This window comes from Nycticebus coucang, chromosome 7, assembly GCF_027406575.1.
Source record: "Nycticebus coucang isolate mNycCou1 chromosome 7, mNycCou1.pri, whole genome shotgun sequence".
NCBI lineage: Eukaryota > Metazoa > Chordata > Mammalia > Primates > Lorisidae > Nycticebus > Nycticebus coucang.
In genome coordinates, this window is record NC_069786.1 from 74,015,250 (window position 1) to 74,037,655 (window position 22,406).

At 34.9% G+C, this 22,406-nt stretch overlaps 1 protein-coding gene across 1 annotated transcript in view; it reads left to right on the top strand.

The window, feature by feature from the left end:
* AGPS (alkylglycerone phosphate synthase) overlaps window positions 1–22,406 on the top strand; it is a 145,347-nt gene that overhangs the window by 74,864 nt on the left and 48,077 nt on the right. Inside the window, exons 11-12 of the mRNA XM_053597450.1 lie at window positions 5,131–5,258; window positions 18,862–18,913. Coding sequence (XP_053453425.1) covers window positions 5,131–5,258; window positions 18,862–18,913 — 180 coding nt within the window. The remainder of the gene's footprint in view (window positions 1–5,130; window positions 5,259–18,861; window positions 18,914–22,406) is intronic.

Below are 22,406 nucleotides of genomic sequence, written 5' to 3' on the forward strand. Positions count from 1 at the left end.
GGATGCTGGATTTTATCAAATGCTTTTTCTGCATCTATTGAGAGGATCATGTGATCTTTATTTTTGCCTCTGTTAATATGGTGGATAATGTTTATGGACTTGCGTATGTTAAACCAGCCTTGCATCCCTGGGATGAAGCCTACTTGATCATGATGAATGACTTTTTTGATGATGAGCTGTAATCTATTGGCTAGGATTTTGTTGAGAATTTTTGCATCTATGTTCATGAGTGAGATTGGTCTGAAATTCTCCTTTTTGTTTGGGTCTTTTCCTGGTTTTGGTATCAGGGTGATGTTTGCTTCATAGAATGTGTTGGGGAAGATTCCTTCTTCCTCAATTTTTTGGAATAATTTCTGCAGTATAGGAATAAGCTGTTCCTTGAAGGTTTGATAGAATTCTGGAGTGAAGCCATCTGGACCAGGGCATTTTTTGGTTGGAAGATTTTTTATTGTTTCTTTGATCTCAGTGCTTGAAATTGGTCTGTGCAGGAGCCCTATTTCTTCCTGGCTGAGTCTAGGAAGAGGGTGTGTTTCCAAATATTGATCCATTTCCTTCACATTGTCAAATTTCTGGGTATAGAGTTTCTGGTAGTATTCAGAGATGATCTCTTGTATCCCTGTGGGATCAGTTGTTATTTCCCCTTTATCATTTCTGATTGAGGTTACTAGAGATTTTACTTTTCTATTCCTCGTTAGTCTGGCCAATGTGTATCTATTTTATTTATCTTTTCAAAAAACCAACTCCTTGTTTCATTAATTTTCTGAATGATTCTTTTGTTTCAATTTCATTGATGTCTGATTTGATTTTGGATATTTCTTTTCTTCTACTGAGTTTAGGCTTAGATTGTTCTTCTTTTTCCAATTCCATAAGATCTTCTGTGAGATTGTTGATGTGCTCTCTTTCTGTTTTTCGAATGTAGGCATCTAAAGCACTGAATTTTCCTCTCAAAACTGCTTTTGCAATATCCCACAGGTTTTGGTAGCTTGTGTCTTCATTGTTGTTATGCTCAAGGAAGTTAATGATTTCCTGTTTTATTTCTTCCTGCACCCATCTGTTATTCAACAGAAGATTCTTTAGTTTCCATGCCTTTGGGTGGGGTCGAGCATTTTTGTTAGAGTTGAGTTCCACCTTTAGTGCCTTATGGTCTGAGAAGATACAAGGTAAAATTTCAATTCTTTTGATTCTGTTGATATTTGTTTTGTGTCCCAGGATATGATCAATTTTTGAGAATGTTCCATGGGGTGATGAGAAGAATGTATACTCTTTATCTTTGGGATGGAGTGTTCTATATGCATCTATCAAGCACAGTTGTTCTATGGTCTCATTTAAATCTCTTATATCCTTGTTTAATTTCTGTTTAGAGGATCTGTCCAGCTCTGTAAGAGTAGTGTTAAGGTCCCCTGTTATTATGGTATTATCAGATATCATATTGCTCAGACTGAGTAAGGTCTGTTTCAAGAATCTGGGAGCATTTAAGTTGGGTGCATAAATATTTAGAATTGAAATGTCTTCTTGTTGTATTTTTCCCTTGACCAATATAAAGTGACCATCTTTGTCTTTTTTGACTATATTTGCTTTAAATCCACATGTATCTGAAAATAAGATTGCAACTCCTCTTTTCTTCTGAATTCCATTTGCCTGAAAAATTGTCTTCCAACCCTTGACTCGGAGCTTTAATTTGTCTTTTGAAGCCAGGTGTGTTTCTTGCAGACAGGAAATGGATGGCTTGTGTTTTTTAATCCAGTCAGCCAACCTATGTCTCTTCAGTGGGGAATTCAAGCCATTAACATTTACTGAGATAATTGATAAGTGTGGTAGTATTCTATTCGTCTTATTTTGTGAGAGTCCATTGCTTAGTTTTATCTTTTGCATCAGTGTGGAGGTTAGGTTCTGTCCTTTAATTTCTGAGTTCTTACTTTGCTGCTGATCCATTGTGGTGGTCAGTGTGCAGAACAGGTTGAAGTATTTCCTGTAGGGCTGGTCTTGTTGTGGCGAATTTCCTCAATGTTTGTATATCCGTAAATGATTTGATTTCTCCATCAATTTTGAAGCTTAGCTTAGCAGGGTACAGAATTCTGGGCTGGAAATTGTTCTGTTTAAGTAGATTAAAGGTAGATGACCATTTTCTTCTTGCTAGGAAAGTTTCATTAGAGAAATCTGCGGTCACTCTGATGGATTTGCCCCTGTAGGTCAACTGGCGCTTACTCCTGGCAGCTTACAGAATCTTTTCTTTTGTCTTGACTTTGGACAGGTTCATCACAATGTGTCTTGGAGAAGCTCGGTTAGAGTTGAGGCGACCTGGGGTCCGATAGCCCTCTGAGAGCAGTGTGTCAGAATCTTTGGTGATATTTGGGAAATTTTCTTTTATAATATTCTCTAGTATGGCTTCCATTCCTCTGGGGCATTCTTCTTCCCCTTCTGGAATTCCTATAACTCGTATGTTGGAACGCTTCATAAAGTCCCATAATTCTGAAAGGGAACGTTCTGCTTTCTCTCTCTTCTTTTCTGCCTCTTTTACTATCTGAGTTATCTCAAAAACTTTGTCTTCCACCTCTGAAATTCTTTCTTCTGCATGGTCTAACCTGTTGCTGATACTTTCCATTGCATCTTTAAGTTCCCTGATTGACTGTTTCATTTCCTTCAGCTCTGCTATATCCTTTTTATATTCTTCATATCGTTCATCTCTTATTTGATTCTGTTTTTCGATTTCCTTTTGGTTATTTTCCACTTTATTAGCAGTTTCCTTCATTGTTCCCATCATTTCTTTCATTGTTTTCAACATGTGTATTCTAAATTCCCTTTCTGTCATTCCTAACATTTCTTTATATGTGGAATCCTGTGCAGTAGTTGCCTCCCGGTCCCTTGGCGGGGTTGTTCTGGACCGGTTGTTCATATTGCCTGGAGTTTTCTGCTGATTCTTCCTCATGAGTGATTTCTTTTATCTGTTTCCTCGCCCTAACTTTCCTTTCACTTCCTCTTGCTCTTTAAGTTCTCGTGCCTGTGGACTAAGGGTTACAGGACTAGAAGGGTGAGAATGTTGAAGAGCAAAAAAGGGATGAAAGAAAGGAGGACCGAGTGATAAGAAAAAAAAAGAAAAATAGAGAAAGGAGAGGGGGTGGGTAAAGGAATATTGACAAAAAGAAGAGAGGCACAGAAAGAGGGAGACGGAGCAATATAGGTGTACAGTAGGGTACTTTGATACAACCTTAAAAAAAAAAACCCACCTTCTGGGGGTGCCCAGTTGGGTGGTTCCCTTGAGGTCAGCAGCTCTTTGCTAACCTTATCAGACACAGTACCCCACCTCCACCAAGTAGAGAGGAAAGACAAAAATGCTATAAATCAAACCAAAACAAGCAAACAGAAAACTTTACGGGATAAAATTGGGTGGAAAACCAAATAATAGCGGTAGAAACCCTATCAAAAATGAAGTTCTAATTATTGAAATAGGCAGCAATGGGAAATTATAATTAAACTAGAAAAATTGAGAAAGAAAAATGATCTGTATGGAAAAGGTTGAACTTAAAGAACAAAACAACAATCTACAACATCAAAATAAACGAAAAAAACAACCAAACCAAAAAAAAAAAAAAAACACACACAACCAAAAACAAAGCAGTATGTATATGTTATTGAATATTGTCTGGGCAACACGTGGTCTTGTAGGGTATGAGATATTAATCACAGTTCTGATACGACTGGACGCTGCTAGTTTCTCAATCCCCAGCAGGTAGACACCCTAAATCTCTCTTCAGCCCACTTAAAAGGCACTTTGAACTTGTTCACTTACTGAGCAGAAGCTTTCCCAGGGAAGTGCTTGTCGCTGGAGTCACTGCTGAAGTGGCTATCCACTTACCCTGTGTGCCAAAACTGGTCTCCCTCTGCCCCCAAGGGTTAGTGCTGCAAGGCGGCTCAGACCCCACCCTTAGGCTACTTGGTCGCTGGCTTACCAGCTCCCACCCAATTCTAGCTCTGCGACCGTGAGGGCGAACCTTGCAGGGGCAGATCACTCACAATGGCTGCCTGTGACCCAGAGCCAAACACTATTAGCTCCGTCTGGCTCAGCGGCTCAAACTGGGGCCCTAGACAAAGGCCAAAGTTCTCCGCACTCCTGCTCAGGCTCTCCCCAAGGCAGTTCAGCTGAGTGCCAAGTCCAAAGACACCAAAACAGTTCACAGGTAAGGCCTTTCTGGTTTGCAGTCTCGCTGCTACTGAACTTACAGTTGCGGGCGGGTTTAGATGGATTGAACACATGCGACCACTTGCCGGTTTTCCACTGTTTTTGTCCTCCTCTTGGGGTCCAGAAGTGTCTCGCTGACTCCCTGTATCCTCTGAGGGGTGATGATAGGCAGATCCCAGCAGCCAGAGATGCCTGGAGTCCTATCTCCCCAGACTCACGGTGCCCAGATGCAAGGAAGTTGTTACTCGGCTGCCATCTTGCTCCGCCCCCCTCCAGCATCTATGCTTTTCCTCTTGATTGATCTCCTACTCCCTCTTTCCATAAAGAAAAAAATGTTTGTTTTATTGGTGGTCCTCTTTTGCTAGATATTTATGGTAACTACTTTGTCTCTGTTTATTTCTTACAAGGGCATTTCACTAATTCTTACAAGGACATTTCACTAATGCCTTTGTCTTTTCTTTGTATTCTTAGAAAAAGGGCAAGGTATTATTTCCTCAAATTTCTTTTGTTATCTTAAGTTGTCACTGAAGGTTAGGTTCCTTTGCCCGATTGTTTTCAAAGTATAAGTAGGCATGAATATCAAAATAAACTTCAATCTTGAGTATATGAGATATCAAAACCTATTGTTTTTCAAATTCTCTTTTAAGATAAAGTTGTAATACTCTAAAAACCATTTAAAAGTTAGTTTTTTGGAGAAAGGTTACTTAAAATTTTTTGAAAATATTTATATATAACTAAGATCAGTGGATTCCCAAACCTTTTTTTGGCAATTTTTTACTCAAAAAAATTTTTTTATTTTTTATAAAAGAATTCAGTAGCCATTATTTCTCAGAGAGAATAGGTTAAATACATTTAAATGTGAATAATAGAATGAATTAATAAAGTAAATACATTTAAATATGATTAAGAAAATCATCATGTGATATATTCGATTATTCCCCCTTCTCTTTCAGGAACTCTTGGTGTAATAACGGAAGCGACAATAAAAATCAGACCAGTCCCTGAATACCAAAAGTATGGCTCTGTAGCTTTCCCTAATTTTGAACAAGGAGTAGCCTGCTTAAGAGAAATTGCAAAACAGGTAAAATAATAAAAACAAAAAGAAGATCTATTTATGTGCATATACACATGTTTTATTTTTAAAATTCTGTATAATTGATTGTGGTATGTTACAAATCATTTTCATGTTTGGTTAAGTTGTGGTTTTGCCCATCTCTATGAAAAGATAGTGTTGTAAAATTGTCCCTTTAAGTGCAGTTGCTATTTCTTTCAGTATCTGTCACACGTATTTCTTGGTCCAAAGAGGGCTGCATGATTTTAAGCCAAAGTAGGATATGTACTTGGATTGATGGCTTCAAATTATTCTGCTTTTCATCAAATGTTATGTTTCTTAAGTTACTTTGGGATAAGATATTTTGTGATTAGTTAAAATGATATTTAATTTGTCTTAAGGCATTTATTGAAATTAAAAGTAATAAGTGAATATCAGTGATCCAAAAATTTATATATTAAAGAACTGATAATCAAACTTTATCCGTTCATAGAATGTGCTGCTACAAGGCTCCACTTTGTTTTATAAAGTTATCTAAGCCATAGCTTAAATTAAGTAATATAGTATAGTATATTTAATATGATAAGTTAAAAAGAATTTATATTTGGGCGGTACCTGTGGCTCAAAGGAGTAGGGCACCAGCCCTCTATGCCAGAGGTGGCAGGTTCAAACCCAGCCCTGGTCAAAAACTGCAAGAAAAAGAAAAGAAAAAAAGAATTTGTATTTTCTCCTACTTTCTAAGAAAAAGGATATCATGTTGTTTCAAAACGACTAGATAATGCCAAGTAATTTTAATTTTGTGTTTATTAATGTGGAAATCTCTGTATTTCTTTAGGCCAGGGGTCCTCAAACTTTTTAAATAGGGGGCCAGTTCACTGTCCCTCAGACCATTGGAGGGCTGGACTATATAGTTTTAAAAAAAACTGTGAACAAATTCCTATACACACTGCACATGTCTTATTTTGAAGTAAAAAAAACAAAATGGGAACAAATACAATATTTCAAATGAAGAACAATTGAAGTTAAATCAACAAACTTACCAGTATTTTAATGGGAACTATGGGCCTGTTTTGGCTAATGAGATGGTCAATGTTCAGTTCCATATTTGTCACTGCTAGTTGTGACAAGTGATACAAGTGTGCATCAGTTAGTCTAGATCTGGTTGGAGATTTTAGATGTTTCATTCTGGAAAAAGTCTGTTCACAGACATAAGTGCTACCAAAGATGGTTGCCATTTTGAGTGCATGGTTCCTGAGATTAGAATATGTCTCAGAGGGGAGAGAGATGCATAGAAATTAGGAAGGCTGCTTGACTTGAATGCATCTTTCAGAGTCACAATTCTGCAGTTCAGCCAGTTCCATTTGGTAAATCACATCCACATTTTCAATGTCAATAGAGAATGGGTTACGGAAAAGCTGTATGTCCTGTTCATGGAGATGAAGCTCTTTAAATCTAAATTGGAACTCCTTTTACAACTTTTCCAGTGAATCCACACGTTTTATTTGGGAATGCAACCAATGGATTTTCCGCTAACAGATTTTGAGTTGTGGGGAGATGGCAGAAATTTTCCTCTTTCACTTGTTTGATGAGGAGGCCTAATTTTACTTCAAATGCTTTCACATGTGATTGCATATCACAGATGAGCTTCCCCTTTCCTTGAAGTTGCACATTGAAATTGTTGAGTAGCTCTGTTACATCTATCAGAAAGGCAAGGTGCCATTTCCATTCTGCATCATTGAGCTCTGGTACTTGTTTTTTGAAAGCAGAAAAGCTGTAAACTGTGGAAGTAGGTCATAGAAATGTTTGAAAATTCTCCCTTGACTCAGCCAATGGACTTCTGTGTGGTATGGAACATCTTCACAGGCAACATTTACCTCAGACAGAAATTCCTGAAATTGTCTGTGGTTTAGTGCATTACCTCTGATGAAGTTAACACAGGATACCACAGTTTTCATAACAGAGTCCCACTTCAGTGATTTACTACACAGTACTTGTTGGTGGATGAGGCAGTGTTTGGCTATTGGGTGAGAATGGTTATGTTTGTCCATCTCTTGGTTAATGTGAGTAGTTACTCCTTTCTTAGACCCCACCATGCTAGGAGCACCATCAGTTGTCATACTGGCTTAGTTTTGCCCAGTCCAGCTCCAAACTATTAACAGTTTGGCAAACCTTTTCATAAATATCCTCTCCTATAGTTGTTCCTTTGATGTTTTGTGGTGCAGCAAGCTCTTCTGTGACTTTGAAATAGTCATTCATACCACAAATAAAAATTAGAAGTTGTGCAGAATCATGAACATCATTACTGTCGTCAAGTGCCAAGGAAAAAATAGGAAAGGTTTTTTGCGGAGTTTTGCAAATGCTGATGCAAATTGTCTCCCATTTCTTCAATCCTTCGTGTAATTTAGGGTCCTGAAAGACTCACTGTACTAAATAAATTGGCCTTCTCTGGACACACCTCTCTGGCAACAGAAAGAAGGCATTCTTTAAAAAATTCTCCCTCCATGTATGGTCTGCCAGTGCACACTATTTATCTTGGCAACTTGAAAACTTGCTCACAGTGATGAAGTATTTAGCTGTTTCTGCTTTACAAAAGTATTTTGCTGAGTTGTCAGTTTTAATATTTTATCTTTTCTCACTTCTCCGACCAAACTATCATATTTATCTTTATGTTGAGTTTGATAATGTCGACACAAATTGTATTCTTTGAACACAGATGCTATATTCTGGCATATCCAACACACATCTCTTTCCTTGTACTGCATGAAAAAGTAATCATAAGTCCACTGTTCTTTGAATATCCTACACTCCGAGTCAGTTTTTCTCTTTCTTGATATCATTGTTTCCTAGGGATTCCAAATTGCTATTAGTAAAATACCAATATATACATACAGTGCTCCAAAAACAATATACCAGCAATAACTTTACCTACCCAGAGACATATAGACTGCAATGCCCATCAGTGCAGTCTGATCAGTGCCCATCAATGCAGTCTGATCAGTGCCCATCAATGCAGCCTTGCCAGTCCACATCATTTCATCCTCGCCAGTGCCCACGTGGTGGAACTCCACTTTTACCTCAGGCTCACACTGGTGTGGTGTGGGAACAGGCATAATTACATAGCCGGTTCCTCCACCACCTTTCCAGTTCACACTACCCTGTGCGAATCGCACTGCAATCTGTGAACTCGCACAGGAATCTGATCGCATGGGTCTTCTCTTCTTTCACTGCAGGAAAAAAGAAGGCACGTATGCCTTTTTTCTTCCAAATCATATACTTGTATGGCTGAACTTGCACTGCTCAGAGATCGCAACAGTGTGAACCAGGGCTTACACAGCACACAACATACAACATCATACACAACTTAATAGCAATCAGAATATAAATGCACTTACTGGCAATTAAATTGGGTTTCCCACTCCTCGGCTGTCTGCAGAGCCGGATTAAGTTCCCATGGGGCCCTAGGCAGATTACCAGTTTGAGGCCCCCATGCGATAACACTGAGCACTGACCATTTGCATTAACACTGAGCACTGTCCATTTGCCATAACACTGCTGACAATTTGCATTAATACTGAGTGCTAACAATTTGCATTAACATTGAGCATTTACAATTATCATAACCACTGACTATTTGCATTACCTCTGAGCTCTGACCCATTTGCATTACCTCTGAGCACTGACAATTTGCATTAGCACTGAGCGCTGACTATTTGCATTATCACTGTGATGCAACTCCCCTAGAAACTACCCCCAACCAACTAACCAACTTAAAACAAAGGCTTTCCTAACTTCAAAAAAAGGTGCCCCCATCTGCAAAAAACAAAAGACCTCCTAACTTCAGAAAAAAAGGCCCCCCTTAACTGCAAAAAAAAGGCCCTACTAACTGCAAAATGAAAAAAAAGAAAAGACCTCCTAACTTCAAAAGAAAAAAAATCCTAACTTGTTTTTACCTCGGTCCTTAGACAGCAGCAGGCTCTGCACGGGCAACCTGGTGACCTCTCATTACACCAGAGACTGAGATGAGGAGTCGAGAGACTGTGAGAAGGAGTGGAGTTGGAGAGTAGGAGGGGAATTGGAGAGTGTGGGGCACATTCCACACATGGGCACTGTGGCCTGGACAGTGGCCTGCTAGGCAGGACGGCAATAACACCCGGCGGGGAGAGACAGAGAAGGAACAGAGTCAGAGAGTTGGCACATATTCCACACATGTGCACTGCGGCCCAGGACAAGTCGGCTACTAAGCGGGACAGGCAGCTGTGGCAAAAACACCCCACAGGCCAGGTAAATTTCCTCTGCGGGCCGCATGTGGCCTGTGGAGTGTACTTTGAGTTGAGGACCCCTGCTTTAGGCATTCGGTATGTTATTTGAACTACAGTGGTTTATGAGTAATTCTCACTTCCACATTTCCCTGCAGGGAGGAAGTCAAAGGAGTATATTCCAGAGTCTGTCTTCTCACTTGCTCCAAACTCCTAGGGTTCTTTAATATTTCCTTTCAGTTGTGCCCAAGTAGAATCTTGAGAGCAAGAGAGCTTTTTGATATGACCCCTACAGGTCAGCTTCTCAGTATTTAAGCAGGGTAGAAGGGGAATCTGATGAGGCGAGGGAGAGATACTAGCAAGTATTCCATATTCATCTTGGACTTTATGAGGTACTGAAATGGAAAGTGATGAAGAGTCTCATTTTCCCACCATCCCAAGACAACCACTACTAATGTTTTAAAGAAAGTAAAAATGAGAAAAATAATTATACAATATTTATTCACACATATACTATTTCCCTTACTCTTTATTGCATATACTCCGTTGTGCTTCCTGAGACACTCATTGAAGGAGTCTAGCTATATGATTATCTAATTTAACAATTGACAAGGTAACTTTTATAATCTTCAGGTAGCTTCAGTTATTTATCAATTAAATTGCTAGACTATAATGGACCCCTTAATCTTGATTAATTATCTACTTATGGGTAGGGAGAGGACTTTATAGAAAGAAATATGGTCCTGGAATGAACATTTTTGGACTCGTGGCAAATTACTTTGGTAATGTTAAAGCAGAAATGAATAATTACCAATTGAAATCTTTACATAAGAACTCCTCATCACCAGAATTTAGGGGATATTCTTCTATGGTTAGGGAGCTAGAGTATGTAGTATTATACCATGTTTACTAAAATGATGAAATGACAGTAATATTTAAGCAGGATTATTAAGTAGGGGAAGTGATATGTTTTTGGAGTAAATAATGTTTTGTTTTATTAGAATAACATCTGAACACTGAGCAGTGAAGTTCAAGTGTATGTTGACACTGTTTCTAAAACCTTCCATTACTCAAAGGTAGAGGAAGGTAGCTTCCAATTAAGATAATCTAGGTATTAAGAAGTAATAACTATTCGCAGTGCCTTACAGTTTTGCATGTGAAGTAATATCTAGAAGAAAATAACCAAAGGTCACCAATTTAAAAATAAAAACAAGTGTTTCTATAAACAGATTATATTTCTTGTTCATTATAGATCTTTCTTAATGAGTGTTTTTTATTCAGGTGTTTTCACTTTGCATTGTAATTTATACTTTGTTAAATACTTTTCCTTTTCCTCATTGTCAAGCATAACTATTTTCCCTCAAGAAACTTATTAAAAATATATAGTTCACTCACCTCTTACTAGAGTTTTGAGTAACATATTTCTAATTAACCATTTATTGCCTCCAATTTTATGACAAAATAAACATGAATGCCAAATTGGATTTTTAGAAAATTTAAGGAAGTTACAAAAGTAGTTTGGTTTATTTATTTTTTTTCAACCAAAGAGCTTAACGAGGTCAGTATTCAGTCTATGTTAGCCAAATCTACCCTTTCATAATCTCTTCTCTGTAGAACACAGATGTAGAAGACTCACCAAAAAGTGTTGTTAATCTTTGGAGTACACGTGTGCATAGTTTGTGTTTTCCTAAGTGCTCCATCTGCTTTTCCACATTGCAAATACTAAAAATCATCTTAGCTTTCATTAATCCGAAGTAATGTTCCTATGTATCAAAATCTAGTTTTATAATTTCATTAGAATGGAAATGTTGGATTTAAACAGAAATAGTTGATACAGTCTGCTACAGTTTTTGTTACAATTTGATATGCCCCTAATAGAATGTGACCTGTGTCAATGAAAACCAGGGGATAGAATTTTCCTTCATCCTTGCATAAATTAGTAAAACTTGCCTATATTATAGTAACTTAAAAAATTTCTTGGGATATTCACTCAATGACCATAATCCAAATTCACTACACAGAACTATATTGGGTATATGTCTGGAATAAATAAAAATAATGATTGATAGAAAGTGCCTCTGTGTGATTGAAAAGAGGTTAAAAAATCAGTGTAACCTGGCTTATTGTACCCTCAATGAATCCCCAACAATAAAAAGAAAAAAAAAAAAAAAAAAAAGAAAAGAGGTTAAAAAGAAAGCTGCTTTCTGGTCTATAGTTATGACAGTTTGATTCTGCATACTTAGTAATGGACAATGTTAAGAGACATAAATACTATGGCCAGAAAGCTCATCTGAAACTAATTAAAAAGTCTAGATAGATAATACAGTATTGTCAAGTATTGCTCTTATGAATGGAACAATTGCTAACAATAATTACTGGAATCTGGAGATCTTATATTGTTCGGGGTACCTCTGTATTTTACTTCTATTATAATGTACATGTAGAGAGACATTAATGTTTACCTCACCTAAAAATATATGAAACATTTTATAATGGTATTAAGAACATTTGCATGTTAGTTTACAGAATGTGCAAATCTCATATCCCACGACTGATACATATATGCTGCCTTCCTTTGTAACAGTATTTCTTAGGGAAAAAATGGAAAAAATTATCTGGTTTTGGCACTAGTCATTGTTCAATTTGGGATTTGGAATTTCAGCTGATAGCAGGAGAATTAAGATCCATTAAAATAGATGGTACATGGTTTATGATTGTGCCAAATTCTTGATTGAATAATGAGTTGGCTGCTTGTGATTCTTCACTGTCATTTCGTAGCACTTCTTGGTTTTTGTTTTTGTTTTTTTTTGTAATATTTTCAGACTTTAACTGATTTTGAAATGAGAAACAGTATTTTGGATGAGTAACTTTTGAAAGGAATATACTTGACCGTTCACAAAAAGCAAAGTGGGCTCTGTGTCTATTTTCATTGTGATTCTTACTGAAGGAAATAAATTAAACAAACTTACACTGGCAGCAGAAAGATTTTACTAAGGTCTTTCATCTAATCGTTGTCCATGTGAGGAATTGTCCTTTTTCCATACTTTGCTGTCTGTGAGGAGCTAGAAAGGAAGACTTAGTGAAGATTAATGTCATTCTTTCTCATAAGTGGCAGTCCTTTACTCAGTAGATAGGTAAGTGATTTTCAGACTTTTTCAGAAAATAAATTTTCTACTGATAGCCTCTCATGAGGGGGGAAAATAATTTTTAAATCAGAATTATCCGTGGCAAATATAATACTTCATTCTTTTTTATTATTTGGAAAAAACAGTGATGTCTTTATAAGGTTTAAAAGGAAAACTTAGTGTTGAAACAAGCTCAAAAGCAATTTTTGAAGTTTGTTATTTTATTTTCGATGAAAACTTAGGATTTATGCTTATGATATTGTTAGAGGAGCATTTATTACAATAAGAGGAGAAACTGACTTTTTGTGATGGATTAGTACTCATTTCTCTGAAAACCATCTTCTTATATAACCTAGTTCTGAGAAATAGGTTTTTAGAATTACAGATTTAAAGGTAGCCTTTTCTCTCATTATCTTTTGACAAAGAATGGCTTTTTCAACCTTCCATCACTTTTAAACAATTTTAAATTGATAAGCTGTGTGTGATTGTAGATCATAATTTGAGAAGAAGTAGTTTAGGAATTGCTCCATATTAAATTTAATTTGTCCTAGAGGGGTTCACAGAGTTACATTTAACACTTAGCTTATAAAACACTTAAAACTTTTTAAAATTTAACAGTAATTCTTGGGAGTATTTGTTACAGATAGAAAATGGAACTGCATTTTAAATCACCTTTTTCTGCATCGTGATTTTCTCTCTCTGAACCAAAGAGAATAACTCTAGTCAAATGTTTGGTTAATTGTGATCCAGCAAAATGAGGACATTGTAAAACATGCTCTGTACCAGAGGCTACACAGAACACTAAACTAAAAAACGGTAAAATTAGGAGAGTGCATGGCATAAAGTTATGGCCTTACCCTAAATATAAGTGGAGAGAAATATTTACACTGTAATTTGTAGAATGTATTATTTTATTCTTTAAAACCAAGTAATACTTGTTAATATACAGTTATTGTTATTCACCATATAAACTCTTAGCTGTAAGCTGGTATTTTATTGTGTGCCTTTTATGTGAGGGAATGTGCTGATAACTTTATTGCTAACATAATGCAAGGGATAGTATGCTAGTTAGATGTTCTTAATTTCTGACTTCTAGTAATTACCAAGGAAATGCACATTATGATAAATTCTCTGTGCTTAAATTCTTGTGTAGCTTCATACCTGGGGTGTAGTATTAAAGCATTTGCTTCAATGCAACATGAGATTAGTAGACTATATCCAATAGTCTATAAGGCTCAAGAATTTGGGCTGTTCTAGAGTCTACAAAGAAACTTTGATTTACTTGAAAAGATAACCATTTGCATTTCAGAGATGATTCATTCCTTAGCCCATGGTGCCAGAGATACAGGATTACCATTTAGTGCTTATACTTTTACAGTTTTTTTTCTTGTTTTGTTTTTTTTTTTTGAGACAGAGTCTCACTATGTCGCCCTTAGTAGAGTGCTATGGTGTCACAGTTCACACCAACCTCAAACTCTTGGGCTTAAATGATTCTCTTGCCTCAAGCCTCCCAAATAGCTGGGACTACAGGTGCCGGCCACAATGCTGGGCTATTTTTTTTGTTGCGGTTGTCATTGTTGTTTAGTTGGCCCAGGCCGGGTTCAAACCCATCAGCCTTGGTATATGTGGTTGGTGCTGTAACCACTATGCTACAGGCGCCAAGCCATTATAGTTTATTCTTGAGAAGTTAGGCAGTAGACATTCTGCAGACATTTGAAATATAGTAGAACCTCTGTAAGTTGACCAGCCAAGGGACTGTTAACAGACTGGCATATGGAGGTGGTCAGCATAGGAGGTAAGCCTCAGTACATGGGATGCACGTCATGGGATGCTGTGGGCAATGTAGAGAGGTGTCAGCTATGGAGGTTCTACTGTATAAATACTGAATTTCTTTTGCTAGTAACTAGTCAATTAAAATACACCTTCTCAAATAATGTGTCTCCTATGATGTATAATTTCTCATTTTCTCTGTGATAATAACTTAGTTCCTAAAAAGCTAATTGTATAGAAATCTTTTGATGTGTTTCTTATTGGGACTATTTTTATTTTTTTTATAAAAAAGGTGGATTGAGAAATCTCTTGCTTTCTAAGTTAGTGCAGAGAATACAAAATAAATAAGACTAATCAGAGTGGTTATTTTTTACTTTTCGGGTTATAGTATACTCAAGTAAATTCCTGGTTGTAACATTCCTAAAGAGAAGAAATTGCCAGTATTTTGACTTAGTCGGTCTTATACCCAAGAGGTCACTGGCGTTACTTATTTATTCACTGTTCAAGTAAAAAAAAATAGGTTTCTTTATTAGTCCATAATATGTTTCTCAAAACTTTTTAGATTGAGTATAAAATGTATTTAGGTAAAGTCAAATGAAATGAGAGATTCTGTTATTGAAAAGGTACATTTATCATACCTTCAGAAATAATTTATTTCATTAATTCCAGTTTTAGTAAGCAGTTTCTATTTGAGTTTTCTCAAATTCTCTTAAAATTAAAATTGGTAAAAATATTTCCTCTCTTGGTAGTTCTGATCACCTACCAGCAGGGGTCACTTTAACTCAAGAACCCCATCACTCCCCCCACTTTTTAAAAAAGAAAACTCTCAACTCAGCAGCCTAATTGAATAACAAGAAATTAATTTAGAGCTCAAATTGTCAGAATTTTTCTGCCTCTAACTTTTAAAAACAATCTTTTGAGTTTTTTTTTAATCATACCAAATTAGTTTGAAAGTAGTGGAACTATAATCTAATCTTAGCTTGATGTATAGTAACACAGATTGAAGTTTTTTTAAGAATAGTAACATTATTTTGGTCTTTTGCTTACAGGACCTTCTATTTAATTATTTGTAGTAGTAACTTTAAATTATTTCAAACTCCTAGGAACTTTTTCTGTTTGCTGTGTTTAGAATGATGTACAATGACATTATCAATTGCCAGGAGATCAGAAAGCCATCTGTTTTGGGGTGCTTTTTTTGTGAGCATTTATTTGTGACAACATTTGAAAAACTCTATTTACTGACTTTTAAAAAAATGTCATATTGAAATATGAAACTTTAAAGCTGTTGTTTCGAGTTTGTAATTTCAAAAATATTAAAAACTAATATCTAAAATACAGTAAACTTTCTTTAACTTCTTGTTTTGGAATAGTATTATATTTGTTTGTTACCATTTACTATGCCTCCTTAATATAAATAGGAATAGTGGTTTGAGTAGTTTATATGACTCAGCTGTCAAGTTAAAATCACGTTCTTTGTAATTCAATATTAGTTACTATATGATATAGCAATTGCCATGAAGCTTTCTTACCTATTTTTCTGGCTTTTTAGTTTGAAGATTTTAAGCATACAGAGAAATTTGAAATACTAGTACAGTGATCACCTATATATCCACTTTGTATATTCAACAATTGTTAACTTTTTGCTCTATTCATTGTATGTATATATGTTTTCTGTACCATTTGAAAATCACGACACTTGACCTCTAAATGTTTTAGCAACATCTAAAAATAGTTGAAGGATGGTGTTCTTTATAGCCACAAGACCATTTTAATGTCCAAGAAAATCAGCAGTAATTTCTTAATGCTGTCTAGTATTCATTCTATAATGAGATTATCCCAGTTGTCTCCCAAATATGGATAATGTTTATAAGCCAAGATTTAATCAAGGCCCACATAGTTTATTTTAGTTGTTTTAGTAATTAAATACAAGTAGAAATTTACATTTCTTCCTGTTTACTGATGTTGATTGTTTTCATTAATAACACCTGCAGTTGATAAAGGTGCAGTAGAATCTGACAGTAGGAGATGAAATTTATATGGTGCTAGTAGGAACTTAAAAAATTTTTTAATGATAGAATGGCTCTGAATTCTTTCATATTTCACTGGTGTGCTTAAGCCAAAACAAAAACATGTATGTTATGTGATATTCTGTTTATTCTATGAAGCAAGGAAATTCGGTCAATCGGGCTGTGTATATTTTATTAAAAGTCAATGTGTCCATTTTATGAAAAACATTTCAGATTTATAAATGTGAAGAAAATTGGTTTTCCTTTTGTAGTTTGGAAGCTAGTAACATCTTTAGAAGCATTAACTCAATTACAGAGATACCTTTATACCAAGATTTGAAGTTACTCAGGTTGTAAATTTTTTATTTTTAAACTACTACACATATAATAACAGAAATAGTGAATAAGATAATTTTAATAGTTTTAATGTAATTTTTGTTTCAAGTATGACTTTAAAGCTGTGCATGTGTGTCTCTTAATGATTTTTATGAGGAGGCCATATGATATACTTGGAATAGTGCTCATTTAATAGGATATATTGGTCTCACTTCTACCTTTATTTTTAAAGTTATCTAACCCTGGGCAAGTCTTTTAATTTCTCTGATTCTTGTGTCCTCATCTGTAAATGTGGTTAATACCAGTTCTGCTATCCTGGCAATGCTGTTTTTTTTTTTAAGACCTATGAAAGCAGCTTAGAAACCACAGGATTGGCCAGGTATGGTGGTCACAGCTATAATCCTAGCACTTTGGGAGGCTGATGCCAGGGGATTGCTTAATCTCAGGTTTGGAGACCAGCCTGAGCAAGAATGACACCCTGTCTCTATTAAAAATAGGAAAATCAGCCAGGTATCGTGGCGGTTGCTTGTAATCAAGAGGCTGAGGTGGGAAGATCACTTGAGCCCAGGAGTTTGAGGTTGCCATGTTTTGATGATGCCATGTCACTCTACCCAAGTTGACAGAATGAGACTTTGTTTAAAAAAAAAAAAAAAACCCAAAACAAAATTGAAGCCACGAATTCTTAAAAATGTAAGATGATAGGTTATTGTTATGATGTATATATATATATATATAATTACTTAATACTATTTATTTGGACTTGGCAGTGATTTTTTATGATATAGATTGTCTCATTTTAGTATCAAAGGTGAATACATTGTCTTCAAAACAGAATCTAGTTATTTTATTGGACAAAATTAAATGTACACTGTGTTTTTATAAAAATTGAATATTCAATTAAATAGCAAATAATAGCCAAAATGTTATAATGCACAGTTAAGATGTGTATTAAGTTTTATTCTTTTGAATGAGTCTCAGAAATTTGTTGTAATACGAATTTTATTAATGTTATTTCTCAAAAGATAAATGTTTAAAATGTTTATGGCATTTGTCATAATTTTGTCATTTGAAAGCAAATTCTTGGTAGAAGTTTAGCCATATTAAAAATCTGCATAGAAAATGAAAATCCCATTTGGAGTACAACTTAACTCATTTTAATTCTGTGGATATAATTATAGGTAACTCAGACCTTGTTAGTATTTGTAGTATTTTGTCATCATAACATTAATATGAATATCTGCTTTTCACAGTTTTCTTTCATTGCAGCTTTTAGTTTGAGCTTAGCCATAACATTGGTGGAGTTTTGGATATTTTAGATACATTATCTAATATTTTAAAGTTTCATTGCTATTTTCACATAAGTAACCTTGAAAAACCTTAGAAATCTGAATACTGAATAGTTTTTCTATTTAAAATGGATTGTGAAAAGGTATTAAAAACTAGGAACAATTTCTAAAGTCTGTGAAGACATCACGACTAATTTTTTTTATAGTTATGTACATAAATGCAGTCATGGGGTACAATGTGCTGGTTTTATATACAATTTGAAATATTTTCATCACACTGGTTAACATAGCCTTCATGGCTTTTTCTTAGTTATTGTGTTAAGACATTTATATTCTATATTTAGTAAGTTTCACAACTAATTTTTTAAATTTCTGTGGCACATAAAAATTTCTACCACCATCTTCCTTATTTTAAGACTATATAAGAATCAGATGACACAATATAATTCATAAATGGCATTAATAGTTGAGGTACTGATTTTAACCCTAAAAATGTCTACTTTCTTATAAAGTCATCCACTTTGGGGCCTGGTATTTCCTTTAGGATAATCCCATAAGTCTTTGCTAGGCATTAAGCAAATTTCTTGCCAGTAAATTAAGGATCTGGTAACTTATGTATTGAGGCATATATTAGGTATATAGACTTCTCCTCTTTGAATATTTTGTAGAAGTGACTGATGTTTCATGTGTCTTTATAGTTTTATATAAAACGTTAAGGTTTTTTCATTGTATATCCTTAGGAATACTTAGCTAAGATCAAGCTTAGCTCTTGATCTCTTAAACACAGAAAGATAATATTCATATTCTACTTGTCTAGCTTCTTGTATTAAATTTGTATCACATCTTTTTCACAGAGATGTGCTCCTGCATCTATTCGCCTCATGGACAATAAACAGTTTCAGTTTGGTAAGTAAGAAGTGGGAAGCTTAAAATCTGTTCATTTAGCCACAGAAATTAATGAAATGTTAGTAGGAAGAATACCGAGTAGAGAACTAGAAAGAATGTTGTAGTTCCCATGCTGGACAGCGTGGGTTGCAGGTGAAGGAGTGCTTGATTGTACTTGATTTTGCTTGAGGTAGGGATGGAGAGTCAGGAAATGTTTTAAAGGAGAGTGATGCTTGAGCTAAATCTTCAAAAGTGAATAAAGGTTTGCCTGAGGTTGTCTGTTCTTCTCCCCTACCAAAATTTGTTACTTGTGAGCAAAAATATGAAGTTGTGAAATCTTACTAGTGTGTATTAGAAAACTCCAAATAGTTTTATGTCCCTCAAATAGAGGGTCTGGTTAAGGTTATTACATGAGATAAAGTTGAATGGGTGGACTAGGGCTTTGTAGAATAGGTTTGGATTTTATCTTGTCAGCAATGGGATTTCTGTGTAGAAGGAATAAAATCACTCAGCTTCACATCTTAGGAAACTCATTGTGGCATTATTGTGCAGGGTAGATTACGACGGTACCGGCACGAAGGAGGGACAGTGTGCGGTGAAACAGGCGCATTTTTAGAGGACTTGAGCAAGGCAGTAGCAGTGGAGATGAAGAATAGCGGATATATTTTTAAAAAATCAATTTGCCAACTGGATATGGAAGTTTAAATAAAGGGAAGAGTTGAGGATAGCTCCCATATTTTGATTTGATTGATTAGGTGAAATAAATAACAGTGTAGAAGGAGGGGTGGAGGTTTTGAGGGAAAAGATATTACATAGGTTGTATTTAAGGTGCCATGGAGATATTCAGGTGGAGAATTCAGTAGGCATTGTCTGAAAACATTTTTCTTTTCCTCCCTATTTTGTTTAAAGTATTAAACTTTCTGACATAACTTATCTTTTCAACTTGTTTTATTTTTCTATATTTTTTCAAATTCTGAAATTTAGTTTGGGATTTAAGTTTATAGAATGTAATAAATACCCTCAAAACATTTCTTAAAATTATAGGAGTGATTTCTCAGTAATAAATACTAAAGGGAAAGATGGCAGGCTTTTGTGTGTCATATCTAAAAGTAGTTTACATTTTAATTTAGGGAAACATAATAGTTATAGTGAAACTTAACTGAAGAAGTGTTAGAGCTAATTTTTAAGTTAGATTCTTCTAAGTCAATCACAATTATTTAAATAAATTCCTCTCAAAGCACTATACTACTGATGAACAAAAGTTTAAGATAAATGTGTCCTATAAATAATGAAATAGTTAAATGAAAATCCATCTCCCACACCCCTTCATGCGCTTTGGCTTGCATTTAGATTCAGATCTTAAGGAGAGCTGTGTATTTAATTAATAAGATTATATTATCCATATATATGTTTTATTGTAGCAAATTATGCTAGACTTTGGCACCTTTGTAATGGTACTATGTAACTGTGATTCGGCCAGATTTTATTTATAATTGGGATCTATATAACAATTTAAAATGAAGCCTTAAAGAAAATATCTTCCTGGCTATGTGTCATCCCTATTCCACATTCTCATTACTGTACCTAGAAACATGCTTGCATACTTCCCTCTAGCTCAATGGTAGGTTTACCCTCTCTAGTCTGGACTATCTCTCCTCCCTCTGTCCTTTACTTAGCTACCAAGTTGACCTTGATGAAATACACATGTAATCATGTTTCTTGGCTGTCTATAATCTTTTTGATTCCTCAGTATTCATTGAAGGCTTTCCATCTATATATCCTACCATGACTTCATGATCAAGCAACTAAAGAAATAATACTTAACACAGCAAGAGGTGTCCAGGACCTTGCACCCAGCCATATGGTTGATTGGTCAGTGTTTGTACCATATTGGTTGTTAACAAAGCACAAGCCATATTATTACTTGTAAATATTTTTAATATCACCTCTATCTCTGGTATAGCCCTTAATACATTATAATATTGAATTTATTTTTATTATATTGATGTATATCATTGATTATATTGAAATCTGTATATTTCCTTTGAACTAAAGATTCTCAAATTTAAAGGATGTTTCTCAGTCATTTTTATATTTCTTGCACTTATGGATAACATGCTGATTGAATTAATCTTCTAACTGGGAAGAACAGCTGAACAAATCCTGGCTGGCTCATACCATAGTGCTGAACACATTAGCAATAATACACTTCTTCAACATCTCCTCAAAGATGTTCTTCAAAGTGATAGTCCCATTTTACAAATGACTTGGAGTCTCAATATGTGAGTCCACAAGTCACATGTGATAAAGCTGGAGTTGAGCCCAAGTTTATCTCTTTGCAAAGCCCAAGACTTTCTGTACTGTCTCAAACCACTTCTTTGAAACATAAATATTTAATAAACTTTTAATTAATTAATATTGAGCTAATACAGATCCACCAATTAAACTGTCTAGATAGTAAATTTGGAAACTAGTTTACTATAAACAATAAAACATAATAGCCAGAATATATTTAGAATATAATAAATTTGATAGGCATAGTAATTTAAGAAAAAGTAAAAGATAATAGTCTCCAATTGATTCTAATGCTTGGCCCACTTTAAAGTCATTATCACTTTCATAGTAATTTATTCTTCAGAGCTCTCATGCCAACTCAGTATCAGGGATGCATGTGACTAACTCCCAGTAGTGTTAATGGAAATTGTGTATATAAACCTCAATAGATGGTGAACATTTACCCTTAAGGATTATTTCATATCAGACTAGTATCATTTGGACTCCTCAAACATTACATAAAGATACGTGGTTCAGAAGGCTTTCATATTAACAGTAGGTAATTTCAATTTCTTAACACAACATATCTATTCAACATATAAATGTTTATATATTTATTTACAATTGTTGTTAATGTAGGATGAGTTGCATTTGGGAACAGAAGTGAATGTTTTGATATGTTGTTTCTAAGGTATGTTAGAAATCATGTCTTTTGTTTTTCTTAATTTTGGAAATTGTGTCTTTTAAAGCACTAGTTATACTACAGAAGCTTCTCTGATAGGTTACAATAAAAGAAAAAAAATCTCCGAACTAAGCTTACTTGTGATCCAGAAACTCAAAAAGATTGCTAGGTTGGTTTCTGTCTAATCTGAGGTTCATTTTGTTTGTTTGGTTTTTGTTTTGTTTTAATGCTTCTGATATCTCATGGATATTTAACTGATAGCCTCTGGCTTAAGACTTACATTACTAGGTCTTTTATGTAATAGTTTCCTATTATAATCAGCAAAAATGTAGTACATGCTTATGCAGTATTACAGATTCAGATTCTCACTTTAAAGAAATAGATGGATAGAAAACTACCAGTGATAGTTGTTGTTTTAGAAACAGCTATTTGTTTTTTGCACCTATTTTAAAGGAAGGAACTACACTTGAAAAGCAAAATCCCACAACCTTAAAGAGTTCTTACAAAAATAACCTTTTTATTTGGAGATAATTTTAGATTTACTAAAGATTAAAATGC